At 40.2% G+C, this 22,911-nt stretch overlaps 1 protein-coding gene across 1 annotated transcript in view; it reads right to left on the bottom strand.

The window, feature by feature from the left end:
* Nucleotides 1–691: 691 nt before the first annotated feature.
* Nucleotides 692–22,911, bottom strand: part of fras1 (Fraser extracellular matrix complex subunit 1) — a 263,378-nt gene continuing 241,158 nt past the window's right edge. The window contains exons 50-74 of the mRNA XM_055224440.1: nucleotides 21,206–21,433; nucleotides 20,028–20,141; nucleotides 18,992–19,142; nucleotides 18,271–18,430; nucleotides 17,835–17,997; nucleotides 16,275–16,521; nucleotides 15,592–15,936; nucleotides 15,217–15,377; nucleotides 14,804–14,951; nucleotides 14,502–14,707; nucleotides 14,247–14,403; nucleotides 13,538–13,738; nucleotides 12,943–13,130; nucleotides 11,281–11,556; nucleotides 10,153–10,385; nucleotides 9,258–9,418; nucleotides 7,484–7,698; nucleotides 5,945–6,095; nucleotides 5,265–5,372; nucleotides 5,023–5,182; nucleotides 4,364–4,480; nucleotides 4,093–4,259; nucleotides 3,438–3,643; nucleotides 3,167–3,313; nucleotides 692–2,452 (exon numbers count right to left, since the gene is read on the bottom strand). Of these exons, the coding sequence (XP_055080415.1) occupies nucleotides 1,841–2,452; nucleotides 3,167–3,313; nucleotides 3,438–3,643; nucleotides 4,093–4,259; nucleotides 4,364–4,480; nucleotides 5,023–5,182; nucleotides 5,265–5,372; nucleotides 5,945–6,095; nucleotides 7,484–7,698; nucleotides 9,258–9,418; nucleotides 10,153–10,385; nucleotides 11,281–11,556; nucleotides 12,943–13,130; nucleotides 13,538–13,738; nucleotides 14,247–14,403; nucleotides 14,502–14,707; nucleotides 14,804–14,951; nucleotides 15,217–15,377; nucleotides 15,592–15,936; nucleotides 16,275–16,521; nucleotides 17,835–17,997; nucleotides 18,271–18,430; nucleotides 18,992–19,142; nucleotides 20,028–20,141; nucleotides 21,206–21,433 (5,022 nt within the window). The 3' untranslated portion in view covers nucleotides 692–1,840. The remainder of the gene's footprint in view (nucleotides 2,453–3,166; nucleotides 3,314–3,437; nucleotides 3,644–4,092; nucleotides 4,260–4,363; nucleotides 4,481–5,022; nucleotides 5,183–5,264; nucleotides 5,373–5,944; nucleotides 6,096–7,483; nucleotides 7,699–9,257; nucleotides 9,419–10,152; nucleotides 10,386–11,280; nucleotides 11,557–12,942; nucleotides 13,131–13,537; nucleotides 13,739–14,246; nucleotides 14,404–14,501; nucleotides 14,708–14,803; nucleotides 14,952–15,216; nucleotides 15,378–15,591; nucleotides 15,937–16,274; nucleotides 16,522–17,834; nucleotides 17,998–18,270; nucleotides 18,431–18,991; nucleotides 19,143–20,027; nucleotides 20,142–21,205; nucleotides 21,434–22,911) is intronic.

Here is a 22,911-nt window from a genome sequence, read left to right as displayed (position 1 = left end):
GTTTAATTCCCAGCGAATCAGGAAGTGTGTGTGTGAATGCTAGTTGTTGTTAGCATTACCATGAAAAACTGTGCTCTGGCCTCTGAAAGTTGTGAAAACTGCTCATAAACTCATAAAGGTAAGTTATTGGGATAATCAGAATGCATAAGGTAAGTGAAGGATAACTTTGGACGGTTTAAATTTAACTAGTTCTGTTTTTCATGTTGACTTTAATGGTTTAGTTACTAAGCCTGAATCATTCCTAATACACTATTTGTTCATTAAGTCCTTGTTCATGCTTAGTTAAAGGTACCGTAAATTTGGGACTATAGAGCGCACCTGAATATAAGCCGCACCAGCTAAATTTGAAAAGAAAATCAATTTTGTACATATATAAGCCCCACCTGAATATAAGCCGCAGGTTTTTGTGTTGTAACATGAGATATTTACACAGAAAGATGGTAGGTTTTTTTTGTTTGAATTAAGGTAACGCTTTTTTTCCCCTTTTTTTTTTTTTTAAACTGTGTCTGAAAAGCATCAGTTCATAATCTTTTCCCATGTCTCACTTTTGCATTTACTGTTAGAGCTCCCCCCAGTGGGCGTTAGGCAGTAAAAATCTATAAATTAGCCGCACTGTTGTATAAGCCGCAGGGTTCAAAGCGTGGGAAAAAAGTAGCGGCTTATAGTCTGAAATTTACGGTAATTAAAGTGTAGTTATTATAAAGCAGTACCAGTTTTTTTTATATTGGCACATAATGAAAAAAACATTGTTAAAGTGGTTAGCAAAATATTTATAGCGATTTGCGTAGTAGTGTTTTTCCATTTTGCTAAAGATTTGTAAATGTGAAAAAAATAATTCAAAAATCAACAAAATGAGCGCTTTGTGTTTCCTGAGGTTACGCAGTTGCAAAATCTCTCCATTCCCTTTTTGTTATAAAAATACTTACAAACTTCCCTTTACAAAAAAATAACTCTTTCATTTTCTTATGCAAACTTAAAACAGAACTCAGTAACTTTTTAAAATGAAAAGCTTTCAGTCAGATTGTTGAATGAGCCCGCGGTTCGACCATCTTGTGTCTGAAAAGCACATTACAAAACGGATGCATTATTTTTATCAATGGAGTATTTACAATTGTGCTTTACTCTGACATGTAGGGGGCGCTAAACTGCAAAAGGCGTCTAGATAAATTACAATTACTTGGATTAAGAAAATATCTTGATCTGGATTTGACTTGACAAGTAAAATAATTGGCCAATGAGATTAGAGATTATTTCAATATAAATTTTTTAACAGGGCACTATGTCACGTTTCTGGTGGAGGGAGCACACATGTTATTGTTTTACCCAGAATATTCCACATTATGGCATTAAACTATTTCCTATGGAGACCGGCAGATGACACCACTAAACCATGATACAGCTACAACGCCAATCAAAAATGTGACGTAGTGCTCCTTTAAATGAGTCCTTTAAAGTGGGACTAAACACCTAAACTCCTCCCACAACCACATTTCAAATAAGAGATCTAAAGAAGAAAGTGAGGGGGAAGGACAGGTGATGTCTTGTCGTATATGAGCCAAGTGATTGGTCTAACAGGTATCCACGCTTCAAACTATTGGCTGTAATCAGGGCAGTCAAGTGTGATGTCATGTAGTACTTGAAATCGAAGTGGCCACTGGAGACAGCACAGACACATTTTTGACTGTTTAGAACGCAAACCTTTGCTTGTCAAGTCAAATCTCCTCAAGTATTCCCAATTCAAGTCATTTTAACTTGCCTAGATAATAATACTTTACGATAATACTTTTTGCAGTGTACATAAAAAATGAATAAAAAAACCCTCAAAGTTACTGATTTCTGTTTAAACCTCTGTCCCGTCGCCAAGGTTGTTCTGAAGCTTCACCTCTAAGTTCACCTGTTTGACCTTGGCTTTGTCCTGGCTGCGGTTGAGAACATTGACATTCCTCACGGTGCAATGCCTGCTCCCAAAGTTTTTCTCCACGCACTTGTCCAGGCACACCTCCACTTTGGTGTTTAGCGGGTACTCCTCGTAGTTCTTCTGAGCCTGCTTGGCCTTGTGAGCTTTCCGGCACTTTCTGAACACGAATCCGGCGGCTAAAAGAGCTAGTATTAGCACAATGACCGCAGCTACACTACCCCCGACAGACTTGCCCACGTGTGCGGTGTAGGAGGCCGAGGGGATGATCTCTAAGCGTAGGGATTTCATGTTGGTGCCGTTCTTGACCGCGTCGCCTTCGTTGTCGTAGATCAGGGATTCGTCCAGGGTGAGTTTGCCGGAGCGGTCCACCAGGTCTCGTCTACGCCTGGACCGGGACTGGGACTCTGGCAGGGTCTCAGGTAGGACTTGGGAATGAATTTGGTAGGTGACGGAGCGCTGGACTCTGGAGCCTTTGTGAGAGTCTGGAGAGATGACGTAGATCACCTGGAGGTACCACTGATGCCCCGCCTCCACCTGCAAACAGGAACAGTTACTAACATTATTAAGGGTGGGGAAGGACACAGGATTGGGACCACAAGAACGACGTGAGACGTATTTTAAATTATTATTCATAATTGTGAGATAGCTTATCCCATCCCTACCACAAGCTACAAATTTTAGCCACCAAGGTAAAAAAAAAAAATAACTATAACAGAATAAGTACCACTTAAATTGTAGTGATAGTTATATTAGTGGTAGTAGTGAGTAGTAACAAGTAGTAGTAAGAAGTAAGTTGACTTGAACTTGAACTATCGTAGTTAATACGGTTCAAAAATGTTTGAGTTTGGGAAAAAATAAAGGAAAAAAATATATCACAGGGGGCTGAAAGACATAGTGGATTTCTGCAGAATCAGTGAGCGAAGCACTAAACTTTTATTAATCCAAGGTGAGATAAATTTGATTTTATCACTAAATGATGGGTGACCAATGAGCTCCTTTGTTTCATATGTGCCAGTGAAATCTGATTGCACGATCACGTTTGGCCGAGCCTGAAGCGCAACGGTGGACGTGGGGACCAGATTTGTATCGATCCGTATAAAAATACAGAGAGATACCATTCTAAATTTGTCAGGCAAGGTTTATTGTATAATCGAGCTACTGTGAGCAATACTTTCACTTGACTGATCGCTTACAATTGTTATAAAAATAAACATAGTAAGTTTGAGTGTAGATAGTACCAAGTCTGACCTTATAGAGAGCATCCACCTTCATGGTAAACCCGTCCACTCCAGGCATGCCACTCATGGACTGCAGCTCTGGGATCTCTGACGCAAAGTGGGCCTCAAAGGGAACGTCGTGGAAATATCTGTCACACACCTCCGGCTGCTTACGGTCCTGAAAATACAAGACATTTAACAGGAAAAAAAACATTAAGTAAGAGCAAGTACATGGCAGTATATCAGAGAAATAAGGACTGAACTTTGCTCTATAATAAAAGCATTTGGTAATGGCCCCATACCAGCAGCAGGAAGCGGTACTTGAGGTGCTTGTTGGGTTGGATGCAGCCATACTGGGGGCCCTCATTGTACAGTGTCCCGGTGGGGTCAAAGAAAGGCACATATCCGTCTCGGCCTGTGCACAGATACACCTTCTCCAGCTGCAGTCTGTATGCTGCGTTCAGGTTCTGCTCCGGATTCCACAGCACTCTGCCATATAGCGTCTGACCTACAAGGTGAATCACAGACATTTGGTTAACACTGGGGTTTATGAACCTTGTCTCAACACAATATAGAACACTCAGACTCTGATTTTATGTACAAATTCTTGAAGTTCTTGAAAATTCTTCTTTGTACTTTTAATAACTGGCACAGTGTATTCACATTCTACATGAGTTGGTTTAGTTCTGGTTTAGTTCTAGTTAAGTCCGTACACAGATCAAATCTATATCAGCCACAGACGTCAGCGGTGCTTCTTCCTGGTTCAGTCGTTGTTTTGATCTCCTTCAGTTCAAGTAAAGTCTTGGTTTAGTCTTAGATGCAGTCTATAGCCATAGAGCAGGCTCCCTTGTAGTTGATATTGTACACAGACACATTGTGCTGCTTAGTCTGGTTCAGTTCTGGTTTAGACCTGGTTTAGACCTAGTGCAGTTCTGGTTCAGTCCTGTTTGTACGTACCCATAGAGAAGGCTCCCTTATAGTCTATCTCATTGACAGATACATCATTGGAGCCAGGGTCTAACAGAAACACCTTCTCGTTGTTACAGAGCTGAAACTCAGTGTTGAGGGAGTACACTACTGGCACAGGCCGGTTAGTCTGCTGGAACGCTATGGGCACCAGGAACCTGAAACACAACACATCATACAGTGGTAAATCTTTCAGAAACATATGATACAATACATGTGTTTGTACAAGTGTTGTACATGTGTTGTCCAAGTTGGCACATACTTTTCTGGAGCATGGGCAGTGCAGGACAGGGGTTTGTCTCCAGGGTCGATCCATGGCTGAGTAGGCTGCACCGTACATGGGATAAGGAACGCCGTGTACTCCCCCGAATAGTCCTTCCTGTTTCAAACACATGAACAACTTAGTACAGTTAGTGTCTTTGTGCTCATACATCTTCAGAAAATATTTTTTTTTGCATGTAAGTTCCTGGTCAGGGATTGTTACTCAAGTAACTTCTTTTTATTACATAACCATTGTTTAAAACATGTGAATCCTGACTAGTGATCAAAGGTTTAAAAATGCTACAGCTGATTGTACTCCTATTTAAGCCCTGAAGACGACACTGCCCATTGAAACACATATGTTTCTGTCCATGTTCTAAAGAAAGGATTTTTATTCTCATAAGATGAAAGTGCCTCAGACCTATTTTTGACTGCATGCTGCGCAAATACAAACAATTAGTTTTTGTTTTATGCAAATCTCTTTACTACTTTATGTCTAGTCTGTGGCTTAGTCTTTGATGACTATACAGTTTCATTCTTTGCTGGGCTCCACTCAGTTTTAAACTATAGGCTCATAAACATTTTGTCCTCTCTCATTCCAGTTGAACACAAATCAAACAGACGTGGTCCTGGCGTCCCTGTATCAGGAGTGTGTCTGACCTGCTGTAGGAGCTGGTGGCCCTCCACAGCTGGTAGGGCGAGTCAAAGCTCTGAGCGCTCCACAGCAGCTGCAGGTCAAACTCCATACCCCCCAAGTGATCTGGGGCCATGAGTCGAGACTTGTGCCCGGGTAGTGTGTGGTGCTCCGGCACAAACTGGCCTGCAGGGGGCGCATGGACAGTTAGACTGTGAGGGATAGCAGCAATAGTTCCATATTTTGTATATGCATGTGATGGTGGTACCTCTGAACTTGGCATGTGTCTTGAACTCGATGACAAGGCGCCCGTCGTCTCGGATGTAGATTCTGATGATCTGCAGTCGGGCCGAGAGCACACTGTCTGTCTGGATACCTGCAGATGGAGAGGAGAGGGCAGCTATGAGCTGTGCAGTGTCTCCATGGAGACAGATTATTTAAACCCATACTTTGGAAAATTCAAGCAAAGCAACAATATCTCAAGACAAGCAGGTGGTGTGCCTCTGGTGGGGCAAGCCAAGTCGCAGTAAAGTAAATGTTTGAAATTTAAATTTTGAGCAAGAACAGCCTGTAAATGTTTTTGTTTTGGTGTAATTTTTGGCTGATATGAGGTAGGACTGTAACTATAAAGCGCAAAAATGTCCAACAGCCTGCTAATATCATGGTGCACCACTACAATATCCCCCATTGTGCCACAAGAAAATGTTTTCTTATCTTTTACTTTTGTTTTCGGTAAAAAAAAACCTGTAGAATTTACAACAGTAAAAGCTTCAAAAGGACAGGAATGAATAAATATATTTAACATTTCAAATTCATATTATATAACCTGACTGCTACTGGCAAGGCGGTTCACTTAAGTCTATTTGTGCAACACAGATAGTCTGTGAAGTTGTCTTTATTCATTGATCTTGAATAAGTGGATTTGAAAGAAAACATCGAGCCCCTTACCTGTCCTCCAGAGCACGGTGTCGTAGAAGAAAGAGAACTCCATTTCTGTATGGTGCTCCAGAGAAGCCCAGCCACGAGGAGCAGTGACGTAGATATAGGACACGTACAGAGGAACCTGCACGGTCAGGAAAGACTGCGCCGAGTCACGCACCTAAAACACAAGTACACCAAGTACACTGTCACTACAGCGTCAACACAATACTGTAAAAACACAAGTACACCAAGTACACTGTCACTACAGCGTCAACACAAAACTGTAAAAACATGACTGTCCAATTGTTCCAAATGTTATTTATTTTCTACATTTTATTTTTTTATTTACTGATCATGAATACATTTCCAGTCCTGCTAAAATAGTTAGTGAAATAGTCATAGTGTTACTAGAAACACATTCAAATCCACCAGGGCTTATTAAAACAAACAATAAACAATATATAAAAACTGATTTATCAGCTTTTTTTACGCTGCGTCTGACACGTGACCACTCGTCATCTGCACGGGTCACGTCTAATGCCGCGAAAATAAGTAAACATTTCATGCGCGTGCAGACTGTTACCCTCGAGTCAAAATGGCAAAATGCAAAACTAAACGAAAATATGAGGATAAACAGCAGGAAGAATGGGAAGATGCTTTAGCGCCTCTCCAGGCTCATATGGACAAGGAATTCCCCAAAGGTTCTGAACTACACAAGCACAAACTGAGCACCTTGAAAAGCAGGTAAAAAGACAGTCTCAAATGTTTCAGCAATTGAACAAGCATGGAGAAACTGTGACACTTGCATCCTATAAAGTGGCGTAGAAGATATTAGTATTGCACCGCAGTTAAAGAACAGAAGGAAAATGGTACATGCAATAAAACAAAAATAATAGATAAATAGCTTAGAATAAAATTTTTTAAAAAGACTTAAAAAATAAACTAAAAATATTCCATCAGTTTATATTATACAGGCCCTACAAGTGCTTCTGAAGTGTGTTCAGTAGGTGTGTGTGTCAGAGAGAGACAGAGATGAAGATAAAGAGAAAATGTGTGTGTGTGTTTGATAGAGCGAGAGAAAGAGAGAGAGGAAGAGATGCCTGTGTGTGTGTGTGTGTGTGTATGTGGGGGGGTATCTGACCTCTGGGGTAGGTGCTGTGTTAACTCTGGCTAAGCTGCATTTGATGTGTGTGTTGAGGGTGGACACTTATCTTGAAATCAACAGAAGTACAATGCTTGCTGTTGTTTTGTAAGGAGAGGAGTGTTTTATGGGAAGTAATGTGTGTGTGTGTGTGTGTGTGTGTGTGTGTCTGTCTTGGCAGGTCAGTGCGTCGTGTGGCTCTTTGACTCTTACGGTTGAAAATTTCGGCTCTTTGTACCTAACTTGTTCGCCACCCCTGATCTATAGCATTTGTCTTAAAGGAAACTGTCACATAGTCATTTTTCAACAACAAAAATAAATGAAGCAAAATTGGTTTCTTGTTTCTGTAAAATGTCACTATGAATGATCTGTTACGTTATAGTTTAATACAAAATGTTCAAAAAGCAGCCTAATGTGTTGAATACCTGGAAGTCTGCAGTGACTGATCCCCCGCACACGTCGATGAGCTCTGTCATGTCGTAGTAGGCGTCAAAGGTCCAGATGCAGCTCTTGAGGTTGAGGTGCTTGTACAGCTGCAGAGTCCTGGGTTCGCGAACGCTGGGATTGAACTGGTACGGCCGATCATACCCAGGGCCCAGGGAGATGCTGTCGAAGGAGACGTCGTCCAGGAAACCAGAGTCTGAGGGAAGAGGGAGGAGTCGAATCATGTCAGAAAATGTCACAAGGTCAAGTATAGGCAAGGCAAGTTTATTTGTACAGTAAAATTTGAACGCAAAGTAATTCAAAGTGCTTTGCAAAATACGGAAGACATAAAAATCACAATTCAACAAATCAAAACATAAATAATGACAAATAATAATTATAAAATGAACATTAAGAAGAGAAGAGTGCAGAATAAAAATCTTTCAGTCATATGCACATCTAAAAAGAAGCCTGGATTTAAATAATGTCAAAGTAGAAAAAGTCTTCATGGAAAGACTTGTACACACACAGAGCTGCTTTAAAGTCTCTTCTCTGAGCCACAGGAGCCAGTGCAGAGACCTGAGCACAGGACTTATGTGCTCGTACTTCCTCTAGTCAGGACCTGAGCAGCAGTGTTCTGGATATACTGCAGCTGTCATAACACTCGTTTGGAGAAGCTAGTGAGCAGGACATTACATAGGGTGAAGGGTGTGTGCATTTGATGCAATTTAAGCAAACTCTGGTGCTTAGTATGCTGTTTGTGGAGATGTAAACACCAAACCAAACCAAACAAGATGTACATCTGGTCCATTTGAAATCAAAGCTGGAGCACACCTAGGTGCACAAGGACTAAACTAAAAACTTGTGTGAAAAATAACATAAAAACACAAATATAACTGTGCACCTAACAAGAGCACAAGATGGACATTAAGACCACAGACGAGTGGACAATTTAGAAAAATTTATTTGAACGTTGGATTTTAAAGTTACCTGTCAGTTTCCTAGTTACCTGACAGTTTAATCAATTTCCAGAGAGTCCTTCATCTTCAGTCAAAGTCATTGCTCCAAACTTCAGATTGACACTCAGCTCCCTAGAGGATGCTCTACCTTTTCCTGGCAAGTGGTGGTATTGTGCCCTCAGTCAGTTCAGCTCATTTTTCAGAACTTAAATGTGAACACGGACTATGAATCAATCTTTATTTATAGTCCTTTAATACACTCGAGGTGTTTACAACACTCGAGTGCTTTCCAATAAAATCAACAGTATAAAAACATACATTAAACAATGAAATAAAACATTGTGCAAAACTGTCACCGCATTACTGAGTGTTGAAGGCCAGTCTGAAAAGAGTTTTCGAGTCTGAATTTGAGTCTGTTGAGTTAGTGAGCAACAGACATTCTCGCAGTGCAAGAATTTTTTGTTGGGCCAATCGTTTTTATACCCCCATGTGAGACTTTTCATCAACATTCAGTGGGTCAAAAATGTGATTATTTTGTTGGAAAAAAATGCAAAATGAAGAACAAACCCTTACCAGTTACACTTCGTTAACATAACTAGCTCAGACAAATAATAAGAAACTAATCAGGAACGATGCCCCTCACCAGTTTACTTTGTTACTCGGTTGCGCTAATTAGTATCAGGTCTTTTCCTTAGTATTGAAATTGGCTATTACTATGAAGGTACAAAAGTTCAATACAATAGACAAAAGTGACCATTTCCTCACCCATTTTCCATAACAGTACAAAAGTATACAGTCACTAGGTGCGAGTGTTTACCAGATATGCCCTTAAGGTCGCTGAGTGTGACCAGGTTGGAGCACACGTGCTGCTGTCGGTAGATTGACTCAGACAGGAGGAAGTGCAGGTTGTGAAGGGGCAGAGTGGACACTAGGGGCAGCATCCCGTCCTGGTGAGGAATCTGGACCGAAATGTGGATCCTACAAACAAGAAAGCAGGTTACGAGAAGCCATTATGTGGCCCAGTGTTAGAGCATTCACCCACAAGTCACAAGTTGATATTTTGATAGTAGTTAGTTTTTAAATGAAAGAATGGGAGAATGCATGGTTTGATTTAAATGGATGGATACTTGGATGTATTTTAATTATATATAATATATTTGAAAGGGCAAATATTGCATTGTTTTCTGATCTACAGTATGTTATAATGTTCATTCATGCACATTTACTACACAATCCTGCATATTTAGGCTGAGTTTTTCTCTCAAACAGAAAACACCTTGTGATATAATGTGGTAATACAGGAAATGCTCTACTGTGTTTTTAAACTCCATGCACCTTCATATTTGGATGATTTCATCCCTGAAATTGCCCCATCCCTATTGAACTTAAGGTAAAGGTTAGCACTTAACTTGAAAATTACCACTACATTACATCACAAGGTGGAAGCATTTTGAGCTTTGAAGGTATAGAAAAACGAATAAACAAGGATTACTCGTGTGTGAATGAAACAAAACACAACTTCCATTATGCGTTTGAGGAGATGGCAATGTTCTAACATGGCTTAACGCTAACAAGAACAGATTTTGTGTAAGACAAGACCTTTAAACATGCATACATACAACTGTGAATAAGCTCATAAGTGAACACTGTTATCTTATTAAGATCATTTGAGTAGACACGGCTTAATGCCCAAAGCCTCAATCTGCTCTGACCTGTTGGGGTGCTCCTTGTGCTTGACGTCCAGGTACTTGAGCGTGGCGATGAAGGACTGTGCCTGGAAACCTCGTGCCGTTCCCGTGGTGACGGGCGTGTGGCAGATGGCGCCTTCTGTCCCGATGGTGACGATGTTGCTCCTCAGAGGAGTCCCCAGGTGTCCTGCCTTGTCCCGAGCCTGAGCCACACAGCGCACATGGAACCGACGCGAGAAGTAGATACTGTCCAACACCTGCCAGTGGGGTGAAGTGTATATTTCATTAGGACAAGAGCAAAAGAGTTTTTTGTCTTTGTTTGAGCAGCAGTTGTTGTATATGTGTAGACTGGAATTAATTTTTTATAAAAGTTAACAAATATTTCAGATACAGTTTAACCCCTGAGAAATCAACATAATATCACTGAAATTGTCAATTGTTTGTGGCTGCCACCTTAAAGCAGAGAAATCAAGGAATAGAGGCTTTGAGGAGGGAGATGTGCTTTAGTTCTAGGTACATGGCCAACCTTGTGACACTATGTACATTTTTAGATTTAAAACAATAAATTGTTCCCATTGCATTGCAGAAAATAAAAACATTTGAAAATAAAAACAATAATAACAATGTTAAGTGCTCAAAGCTGCTATGGTCAGTGTGGTTGATCTGATTTAAACATTCAAGCCAGTATATTTTGCCTGTTTAATAAAATATGACAATATATTTAAATGTGATTATATTTTTAAAAGGAAGACTTTGAATTTTAAATACATAAATAAGACCAAACTGTATCCACACATATATGGTAAACATGTGCAAATCAAATATAGGTTTCAAGTGTATCAGCTGCAATGCTGATTTATTCTTCATGACAAAAACACTGGGCATGATGGCCAAATTATTCACTTAATAATTTGGTGTTTTGGTTCTAATGACAGTTATCCAATCAGACAGCATGCCAGTTTTAATGCTGAAATCCAGTTGGTTTAAACCTAAATGGACTCTCTCTCATCTGAATCTTCAACTAAATTAGAGCAAGATTAGCATTAATAGCCATCACAAAACAATTGAATCCTCCCTGCAAGTTTCATATCCACACATTTCAGTTTCTACAAAACCTTAAACATGTTGTCAAAAGTGCATTTTTGTCCTCACCATATGATTGATACTTGTGTAGGGCGTGGTGTCTGTCACAGTCTCAAAAGGAGACCTGGCTCCGTTGTTGTCGGTCGGAGCGGCCACTTCCCAGGAGAAGTGCACTTTGCTCTGGTTTATGCCTGCCTCATCGCAGCGCTCCTTCATCACAGAGTATTTGGGGTAGTGGGGGTCACAAGGGGTCACACACACCAGAGGGTACCCAGGCGATGGGCCCTTTTTACTGCCCTCTTTAGTCACCTCCGCCACATGGTCGTAGTCCGCTAAAGACACCACCTACAACACAAGAAAAGGGTTTACTTGAATATCTAATGTTGTGCCCCCGATTGACCCAGGTATGGATGTGGGAAATCTAATAAATAAACACGGCTTGATACAATGAGCACAAACCATAGACTGTTTAAAGAAGTGGACTAAAAGAATGTGATGTCACCCTTAGCTTATGGGTCCAGCCAAATTAAGCTAATCGAGGCTAGCAGTTATGGCAGCTGGTGATTTGAGGTAACACCCCTTCCTGTAAGCACTGTTGGTTTAGCAGAGAGCGAGCACTAAACAACACGATAGCAACATAGAGTGATCTCAGGAAAGGTTTGATTTGTTTGATATTAATGTTCATATCTTCATTTACAGACAAAATAGCCCAATAAAAACACTAGGATCATGTAGAGAGGGTTAATACAAAGACCAAATCATTTATTGGTTTATTTGGTCATTTAAGACCAAAATGACGAGCCTGACAGCAGCAGTTATGGAGAGAGGGACAACAGTTTTCAGTAGAAAGTGAATTGGAGCCAAAGTTGATGGAGCTCATGCACCCATGCTCACTTCCTATTTGGAATGCAGTAGCTAGTGGGCAATTATGTCCACTTATAAATACACAAACAGGCCAAACTGAATCTAAGGCTATGGGTTAAGTTAACAGTGTTGTACCCTTTCACTTACTGGCATTTCCAGCTCTTAACAGAATTTAGAACATTTTCCCCAACTGCAAGTGTTTAAACTGTGTACTTGTATCTGAAAGTTGATTTCAAGTAACAAATAACAAATGCAACAAAATAAAGGTTTACATACAACACTTCTAGAGACAGAATATTTACAAATAAAGCGTATTATTGCTTGATTATTATCTGTTTGTTCTTTTTTTTACATTTTGATTAAATTATGTCACTGTCTTCGTTATAAAAGGTCTTTTCGTGTGTGTTTTAGAGTTGGTATAGTCCAGATAACAATAATGATGATCAAAATATGAATATTATTATTAATTGTTATTAAAACAATTAATTGTTGTAGCCATATCAAAGTCAAGATGCTTTTCAGATACAACATTGCAACTATTTTCGCAAGTTGGTCAGTCCTAATTTGAAAACCATGGGGGAGGTGAACAAAAAGCCTCTTATCTTGGGGGTGCCAGAACCAAAGCCACATTTCAAAGTAAACCATGACCTATACAAAATCAAAAGCCACCAGTGACCATGGGCAGATATGGCCACAGAAATAGTACAGACTGTGGGAATCAAACTAATCTATTTATGTTATTAATATTCTATGTCTTCAGTGTTATAGTCATTTTTCTTGCAAATCAGAGTCAAATCAAAGTTTGTTCTTTGTTCTAAGTTTGTTCAAATCAAAGTTTGTTCTAAGTTTGTTCTAAGTCTGACTCACGATGGGGGGGGCAGGAAGGATGAGACTGCCCGCTGCTTCTTGGTCCAAGATAGTTACTGTTGCCACGGTGATGTCTCCAAGTACCGCCTCCACCGGGTCGTCAGGGCCAAGGACCAGTGACAGGGACTCGTGCCACTCCCGGTCCTCATTGGACAAGATCTCCACCTTAAAAATTATGTGGTCCATGCCTAAAATATAAAGATAGGGTTCTTAGAAATGTATTCAAAACTGCCTGAATGACATAAACAAAATGGCTGGGTTTCAGATGACATCACAACATTCGGTCAATAATATTTAATATAGATGGAGGCAGCTGAAATTAATATTGTTAAAATATTTTTTTTCTATTACAAGATAATGGGTCTAGGAAAAAAAAAGGATTGTCAAAAGTAAAAAGAAAATGAGATACTAATCAATATTAAAATTAGTATCAAAACTAAATACTCATTTGAGCAGATATTGATACAAATAGATAGAAATTGTCAGGTTCAACATTTATGCATTTACCTTTAGGATAGTTTTTGGCAAAGTGCAATGTAATCAATAAGAAAATCTGTCTCTTGCCCCCATCAATGTAACTATATAGTTGTCTAACCTGGAGTGAACCGGAGCACACGGCTGTTGGGGTTGTAGTCCACTCCAGACTGGGCTGATCCATCCCGGGTGCTGCAGCGAATCTTGGAGGTCCGGTCCAGGTCTCCTCTTCGGACCACTTTGATGTTCAGCACCTGGATCCCGTCTGGACCAGGGGGCTCTCTCACCTGGTAGGACGCCTGCTCAAACTCTATGGTGGGGGCTGAGGGCAATAGGCACAAATTTCAGACATGTTTATATTTATTCCAATTTTATTTCTGGTCATCAGTGGTGGAAAGTAACGACGTACAAAAATACAAGGATGTGTACTTTTCACTTTTACTTCAGTAAAGAGGAGGAAATATCTGTACTTTCTACTATACTACATGTTTCAGTTTGATTGGAAAGTAAGTTTTTTTTTCTTACAGTTTGAGACCTTATGAAATGGCAGAGAGGTTTCGGCTAGAAATGAATTTGTTTTTGTTGAACAAAAATCTGCACATTTAAAAAATCAAAATCAGTACATTTGACAATAATAGATCTCAAAGTCTCTCCACAATATGTTTTTTCCTTTTTACTCTCCAAGTAATTTTAAAGAGATACTTTAGTAAGTAATTTTTTTCATGCGATACGTAAGTATTTGTTTGCTCCTGTATCTGTACTTTTACTTAAGTAACAAAATGGGGTACCTTGTCCCCACAGCTGATAATTAATTGGATAAATTTCCTTACCGTCCTCATCGTTGGAGATGGTGACAGTGGCCACATCACTGGCCCCCACCATGGCCCCGCTCCAGTGCTCCCCCAGAGGAGAGCCCAGGTGCACCTGCAGCTCCTCGTCCGGTTCAAACACAGAGTCGTCTACAATGTGGACCGTACAGTTTTTCACCTAAAAGAAAAGCAAATGCATTAGAGCTTTTACTCATGCACTACATCCAAACATCCTTTTATCCCATTAGTCTGTCTGAGAATAGCATAGAACTGTACCCTCTCTCCTTTAAGAAAGGTGATGCGGGACTTGTCGGTGTTGGGTCTCTCCTGAAAGTCCTCCATGACAGCAGCGGACATGGTGCGGGTGAAACAGCGCACAGACGATTTAAAGGACAGGTCACCGCTCCGCACCACAGGCAGGTTTAGCTCAGAGTCCCTCTCTTTCACTGTGAAAGATGTCTTCTCAAACTGCATACTCGGGACTGGAGAAAACAAAACACAACATTTGATTCATGAAATTGTGGACAGATATCTGTCATTTAACGTCATTTTATGAATTGGAATGTGACAGTACGTACTGTCTAAGAAGGTGTCCTGGATGAGCACACTGGCCTCATAGGGCTCCTGCAGCACTGCCCCCTGTGGAGAGCTCAGGAACACCACAAAGGACTCAGAGCCTTCTATCACCGGAGACTGGAGGTCATCCATGATGGTCAGGCTGCATGTCTGCAAGGGATGGAGGGGCAGGTTTAGCACTCAGTACTGATTGCTCTCAGATTGGAGAGGGGTACATTTTGTGACGCGTTTGAAAAATGTAGAGGGATAATAAACTTTGCCACTAATACAAATGATTTAAGGATGATTTTTAATATATAACATATTTCCTGAAAATAGCATATGATGGTACAGTCTCCCTCTTCATGTGAGAGGAACATCAGCAGATTCTATAGTCTGTAAAGCTCAGTTAGAGCTGTGTCATACGGGATCTGACCTCCTGAGTGGTCCCGGGTTTGAACTGGACCTTCTTGGAGCTGGGGATGTAGTCGACCCCGGGGCTGGCAGAGGGAGGGTCTGTGGGGCGAGTGGCACACCACACGGTGGTGTGAGAGGACAAGTCACTGCCCTGACGCACCACTGGGATCTCTATGGTGCCTGGAAAACATGGAGACAATACAACAGTGCTTCACATTAATAGAGGACTATGGTGGCCTCAGTAGTTACATTTTTCTCTGACAGTCTTCAACAACATGCACTAAACTAGAGTCAGTGACATTTATACAACTAAATATAATTATACATAAAATTATTAAAACATGGTTTGCTTGTTAAAACATAGTTTACGTATAAACTTGCGGGAAACTCATACCTGCATCCTCATTGAAGGTGAATGTTGCGTTGCCGAGGGAGACAGTGGAAGCATCATTGGGCCCGTCGATCACCACTTTGGCCACTGGCACATCTCCGAGCCGGGCATTATCTGAGGTGTCAGAAAGTACCAGCTCAAACTCCTCTGACAGCTCGTACTCGCTGTCGTCGATCAGTTTCACATCACAGGTTGTCATGGAGATGCCCGGTCCAAACACCACGCGATTTGCTCCGGTCATTCCCCGAGTCTTAAAGTCTGAGCCCGACTCCAGGCCGGTCAGACTAGAGCCCTGAGCTGACTTCGGGACAGTGTAACAAAGAGCAGACACTGTGCTGGAGGTGTCACCTAGAGGTGAGAGAGAGGAACCAGGAGGATTATTCCAATGCACAAACTTGTATAATATAATATGATATGATATTTTTTCTTACATAAATAAGTATTGTGATAAACTAGCTAGCAAAGCCTTTTTCTCTTATTGTATACTAAGGGGTTAATTGGCATTAACTATACTTCCATACTTCATTACACATTATTGTCAGAAGATGCTTTTGTTCATTACAAACTATGAATAATAACTTTTAATAAGTGTTATAAATACTAGCAGAAGAACCATTAATTATCATAAAAATAGGTTAGTTAAAGATTAATACTTGGTCCCTTAACCACAGCGTTCCCAAACTGACCCTTCCTCTCGACAGGCGCGTGCACAAATCCAGCGCTTTCGTTCACATGGTAGGTCTTCTGGTCAAACTGCAGTCTGGGCTCGTCCTCTGTGTCATTGATGTTGACCATAGCTTTAGTGTTAGATCCGAGCAGAGCGTACACCGGCATGCTCAGCTCCACACGGAACCTCTCCACGCCCTCAAACACCTGGTCGTCGTTTATGATGATAGTGCAGACTTTAGTGTCCTCGCGCTCATCAAACTGTACCTGGAGAAGATAGGGGAGAGGACAGAGGTTTTGGTGTGGTACGGTATTATTTTAGACCAGGAGTTTAGTCCGAGTTTAGATCTGGTATATGCTTAGACCTAGTTTAAATCTGGTGGTATGGTAAGCCATGGTGTGTAAAGTTTGAGAGACTTAAGAGTTGAGAGAAGATTGAGATTAAGATAAACTTTATTATCCTCAAGTAGAAATGTGTGTTTTGGGCTCACTGCCCACAGCTTAAAACACAGTTACACTCACACTACAGACAGACAACAACCAGAGCTCATCAAAAAGAAGAAGACAAATAAGTGTCCATTATTATGTCCATTCTGTGCACTGAACAACCATAAAGTGTCCAAGGTATTGCACCAGCCCCATTTCACAAATATAATTAATATCAACCATAAATTCAACACATTAAATTTCACAGAAACTGAAGCAGTTAGGAGACAGGGCAGTTTGTAAGTAACGTTATAGACAGAAACATTTGGAATAAAAATAATTGTAGATTTAGAGATGAGTAGAGCAGCCAAGAATTATACTTGAGTAAGAGTACTGTTCTGTACTGTAAAATCAACAACACAAATAGCCCAAGAAAAATCAAGTTTAGATGTAACACCTGATTTATAATGTAGTGTAAATTTTATCAGAAAGACAAAACATTTAATAAAGCAAAAATCTGGCTTTAAAAATAGGTCCTGTTTATTTATTTAGGATTTTAATATTGCCACAAAGGGGAAACTAATCCAGGACTAAACAAGGACTAGAACAGGACCAAACCAGTGCTACATAATCGGGACTAAAAGGTTCTCAATATAAAGTGTGAATGCACCCTTATATACTTCCAGTAGTACTGTAGTACAATATATTGTGTTTGGTTCCAGATTTCATGTCAAATGTCATCACAGTTTAGTAACAATTTTGATGTTAATTTTGTGTGAAAGTGTGTAAAAATGTGAACACAGCCTTAAAAGTAGTTTTAAACAAAAGTAACCATCTCTGTCAATAAATATATTGTCATGTTTTTTTTTTCTTTCATGTTGTTATGGAAAAGCCTATATAAGGTTTGATTGTGATTATAGAATAGAATAGAATGCATTTATTGTCACTATACACATGTACAATACCATACACATGCACAGCGAGATTAAAAACAACACACCCTCCAATACAGACAGACATGGGACACTACAACACAATATAACTAAGATAGCTAGTGCCAGACATTAAGACATTTAAAACATTTAAAACACCCCAGACTACAACTCTCAGCACTATACCAACCACAATACCAGCACTATTTTAAGTGTCAGTACCTGTCCAGCATACTCCACATAGTCCTGGCTTCCTGGTTTGTTGCTGGAGGAGGAGGAGGCGGAGTCTTGCTCAGTGCGACACAGGACCACAGCGTACTGGTTGAGATTCCCTGTGCGCTTCACTGTCACCGACACCGTGCCTGCCTTCTCACTCACGTTATAACTGATCAGAAGAATAACATTATTTTTTAATGAGATAAAATGCTCTTGTATTCCTGCAGGTGTAATTCACTACTGTTAAAAATTCTCTTATATCTTGGACGATGTTGTGCATTATGTGACTGGTATAGAAAGTTTGTGGACCCAATAGCTGAAGTCGTCATACTCTGCATATCTTTCTTTTGATATAACAATAAAATGTGTTTTCTAAACATCAAGAATATTCATATAACTGCAAGTAACTCTAAAAAGCTCAAATGTATATTTATAATCAGACCTGGTGTGTTGGAAGCTGAGCAGGGACCACTGGATGTGGAAGACGTTGTCGGTGACTGTGTTGGGCTTACTGTCCCTCACAGAGAACTTAAACAGGTCCATGGTCTCCTGTAGACTCTCCGGGTGCAGCACGTACCGGATCAGACCCAGATTTATGTCCGCTGAGACCAGGGGAAGAAATGGCCATTAATACAAATGAGACACATTTTTAGTTTTTTGTTCAAATTTGATTTTATTCTAATGCTATTTGTCACCATGAGTTATGCAGTGCACATTTAAATGTGCACTATTTAGCTTTTGTGGTGGACGGTCCATCACCTGCTTGTCTCCATGGAGATGTTAATGCTGAGAATGATAGAAAGTGTAGCATAGCATCTATGGACACAGTAGAAAAGAAGACCAATGTCACAGTAACATTGCATGTAAGGTATGTTTGAGCAATAAAAACACCTGTAATTCAATAAATGCAAGATGGATACGGTTAATGCCATACTGTGGAACATTCCAGGCAAAGCAATCACATCTCCATGGAGACAAGCAAGTGGTGGACCCCGTACCAAGTTACATCAAATTAAATGCAGATTCAATATACAATTCACATTTTAAAACATGTAAGACTGGCAGCAACTGAGACTGATCCAGGACTGACCCAGATCTGGAGCCAGGCGCTCGGTCAAGAGCTGAGGGATTACTCTACTGTGCATGTTTTGTGTTGCGTGTACCTTGTGTGAATGTGGTGATGGGGCTGCCAGGTTTGAGTTTGCTCTCCAGAAAGCCATGTTTGGGCTCTGAGGTGATTTCATAGACCAGCTGATCGTCCTCTGTGTCCGGGTCCATGGTAAGTAGTTCCTTATGGCTGATCAGGTTAGTCGCCTAGCAAACAAAAAATAAAGTGATTAGACATGGGCTTAAAAGAAAATAATGTTTGGGAAAATCTGTATAGCTAATCTGTCACCAGTATAAATAAATTACTTTAGAAAAAAACTAGTGTTAATGGAGCTTATAGCAGCTATTACTTTGGTAGAACTCTAGTATGCTTTCATTTTTTAACCAGTAGAAGGCAGAGTTGCATAGCTAAAAATGTGTTATGTCACAGCGGTTCCCAAACTTTTCACACCATGTACTACCTAAGAAAAGATATGTTTTTCTGAGTTAGACCAGACTGAAATCAGGACTTGGGGTGGGGGGTATTAACTGCTAACACATTACATATTTAGATTACCTTTTATTGTTTTGAAAATGCTATATTGGCCAAAACAGCGTATTACCATGTTTAATAAGTATAATTTTCTTTTTTTTCCCCCTTTGCTCTCTGTGCTAAGCCACTTCCCCTTCAGAGTGCTATCACATTAAAATCAACATGCATCCTGCTAATGAAACTACTGCACATCGCATCAGGTTTGTGAAGTAGTGTATTGTTATGTAACATGCTTTTGCATCTTTATGTAGAATTGCCGTGCAGGAGCATGGGTGCCGTAGGCTTGTGGGCTGAACATTGGACAGAAACATTCAGCTAACCAAAAGGATGATGCGACTTGTGCCCGGGGAGGGCGCAAGATTACTCAAGCATGCATGGATGACATCTAAAACCTCTTAAGGTAGGTTTTTGGTGAGGGAACAATGTTATAACATGGTAGAAAGCGGCAAAAAGTCAATTTTGCATAATTCCACCTCTTTGATGATTAGTTAGTGCAACAATTTAACACTTGCCTCCTATTTCACCATTGCCTTGCCATCTGTTCTGTGGACAAAATGTACCTTGTTGTCCATGTACTCGAGAAACTGCAGGCCCAGGTTGGTGACGATGCGAGGAGTGCCGTCGTCCACAGGGAGAATGTCAATCTTAAACTTCTGAGGAGCTGCAGTCACAATCTGAAACAAAACCACAGCCATAATGTTTAATCTGTGTACATCTGTTTGGTTGGTGATTCAATTCCAAGTTGAACCTTTGCACTGCACTGCTTATACAATATGTCTGTACTGGGGAAAGACAAATTTTGCTCAAATACATAAAAAATAGGTAAAATGTATTATATTACATAACTAATAAATGCCCACATTTATCAAAATAGATGTATTGATGTACAATTCTTTCTAATTCAGAGGGCTGGCAATCAAACATTCCAACAGGCTTAGTAGACTTAGATGCAGTTTTTAATAAAATTCTTTAAATACTTTATGAGAATAAGATGGAGATTAAAATGTGGAAAACTGATGTGCCAGACAGATTTCCACAGCAGTCTGCTGTTATTTAATAAGGTCTAGTCATATAGAACCTGCCACTATATCTACTGATAAAAATGTCAGATTTGGCATTTGACAGAGACATCTCCTGCGTTTAAGTTCAGTCGACAAGATCCTATTTTAAAACATAAAAATCAATAAAAGCAATAACGCACAGCTGTCTGACATTCACCATTTTATATTACATTTTCTGTCAGGTTTTTGATGCTTTCACTTTCAACTATTGGCTTTTATGTCTGCACTGCTGAGGTTTTCAAATGTCACTTTGGAGTCAGAAGACCTGACATAAAATTTGCTTGCCGTTTGTCAAAAGGATGTGAAAGGCAGGTGTACCGATGAATGAGATCTATGTCATCAGCTATTAAAAGTATTCACATATAGACTTATGCATCGAGGCATCTTTTTCACCAAAATTTTAAAACGAAGGTTAGGACTGCAGCGAATGTAAGTGTGTGATATTTTTATACTATTTGATTCTCTTGACAAATTCACTGTATTTATGGCTTTTTTTTGGAAATTGCTTTTTAGTGAAATCTGAACTGTCAAAAAACATTCTGACTATTCAGTTCAGAGAGAGTCCTTTTAGGTTTAAATCAACTGGATTTCAGCATTGAAACTGGAAACCCGAGTAAGAGACTCTGCTTTTTGATTGAATAATCGTCTCGAGCACCAAAACACCAAATTGCCTGTACCTCCTTGCCATCGTCCTTCACCATGAAGAGCAGGTTGGTGGAGTCGGACAGGCTGAAACTGAAGCGGTCTTTGAGGGAATTGGAGCCATCGTGGTTGTAGCTGATGCGATTTTGGTAGATGTCTTCCATGGTGAAGGAGCTGGTCTGACGGTAGCTCTGGCCATTGTGTGTGCGCTCGATGGATCCGTGCCGAGGGGGCTGAACCACGGTGAATACAAGGGACTCAGCCTGGACCGAGACAGAGGAACAATACAACAGGCATTCAAAGGTTTGCATTAAGATATATATGTACGACTGCTAGTACGGCTAAAGGCACTGTACCAGAATTTGAACTGTCTTAAAAGCATAGTTTATTTTAAATGCTTTGCAGTGGTCCAAACTTATTCTCAACTCACCTTCTGAGCATCCTAACTAACAACTAGCATGCTAACACACACTTCCTGATCATTGAACAATCAAATGCTTTATAATAACAGAGACAGTACACAGTGGACATATTTTGACCTCAAAAGCTGCTAGGACTGGGACAAGAATTTTGCTCAAATATATTGAAAAGATTTACTCACAGTTGAAAGATTTACTCACAGTGGGAAGAGGAACCAAACCTTTTACTCTAATAATAGTACTGTTTACTATGAAATGATTCCCTCTTGTTAAAATATAGGAGTCAAATTATGCTGCTATAATTCTGTAAGTATTCTGTAAAGTACTATCCACTCTTGATTAAAATGTTTCGATGTTTTGCACAACTGCTCTGTTGGAATAACAAATTTAAAGATATTTATACATTTAGAGCCTCAGTAACAAAAAACTTACCCAAAGTCTTACCCAATCAATTTCCCCTCACTCGAAAGTAAATCTACCATTTTCTTTTTACCAAATACATTTTCATTTTAAAGTTCAGTTCTAGTTCAACCTGATCCTCCATCACTGGTGAAAAGATTGCTCTAATATGGTTCGCACTGGGTTTCTTTTATTGTGCACAGAGTGGTGAGGTACACTGTGTTATTTGAAGCACAGAAGGAAATTGCTATAAGAGAAGTCAGAGCCGAGACACAGATGAATGGGGCCACGAGAGGCGGTTCAATCGGGCTTCTTTTAAAAACACAAATTGAAGTCGGAGGAAACAAAAAAACAACAACAAAATGAAGGCATTTTGATAACTATTCATATAAATTAGTTTCTGCCAGGGTTACATAAAAAATAAATGACATGTTCAGTATGTAAGGATTTTTAGAGAGGTACACTTTTATAGTATTCATTGCTACAGTTATGTACTGTTTTTTGTTTGTAGTTTTTTTGGTTTAGTCCTGCTTCAGTCCTGCTTTATTCCTGGGTCTTGGTTCAGTCCTTGTTCAGTCCTGGATTCCTCCTGGTTCAGTCCTGGTTTGCTCCTGCTTCAGTCCTGCTTTAGTCCACCTTCAGTCCTTCTTTAGTCCTAGTTCGGTCCTGCTTTAGTCCTGGTCCAGTCCTGGTTCAGTCCTGCTTTAGTCCACCTTCAGTCCTTCTTTAGTCCTAGTTCAGTCCCGCTTTAGTCCTGGTTCAGTCCTGGTTTCTTCCTGCTTTTGTTTGGTTCAGTCCTGCTTTAGTTTTTGTGTAGTCCTAGTTCAGTCCTGCTTTAGTCCTGCTTCAGTCCTGGTTCAGTCCTGCTTCAGTCCCGCTTCAGTCCCGCTTTAGTCCTGGTTCAGTCCTGGTTTATTCCTGCT

This window comes from Periophthalmus magnuspinnatus, chromosome 9 (assembly GCF_009829125.3).
Source record: "Periophthalmus magnuspinnatus isolate fPerMag1 chromosome 9, fPerMag1.2.pri, whole genome shotgun sequence".
Taxonomy (NCBI): Eukaryota; Metazoa; Chordata; class Actinopteri; order Gobiiformes; family Gobiidae; genus Periophthalmus; species Periophthalmus magnuspinnatus.
The sequence above is the reverse complement of the archived record's forward strand: the minus strand, read 5'-3'. Positions and strand labels throughout refer to the sequence as shown.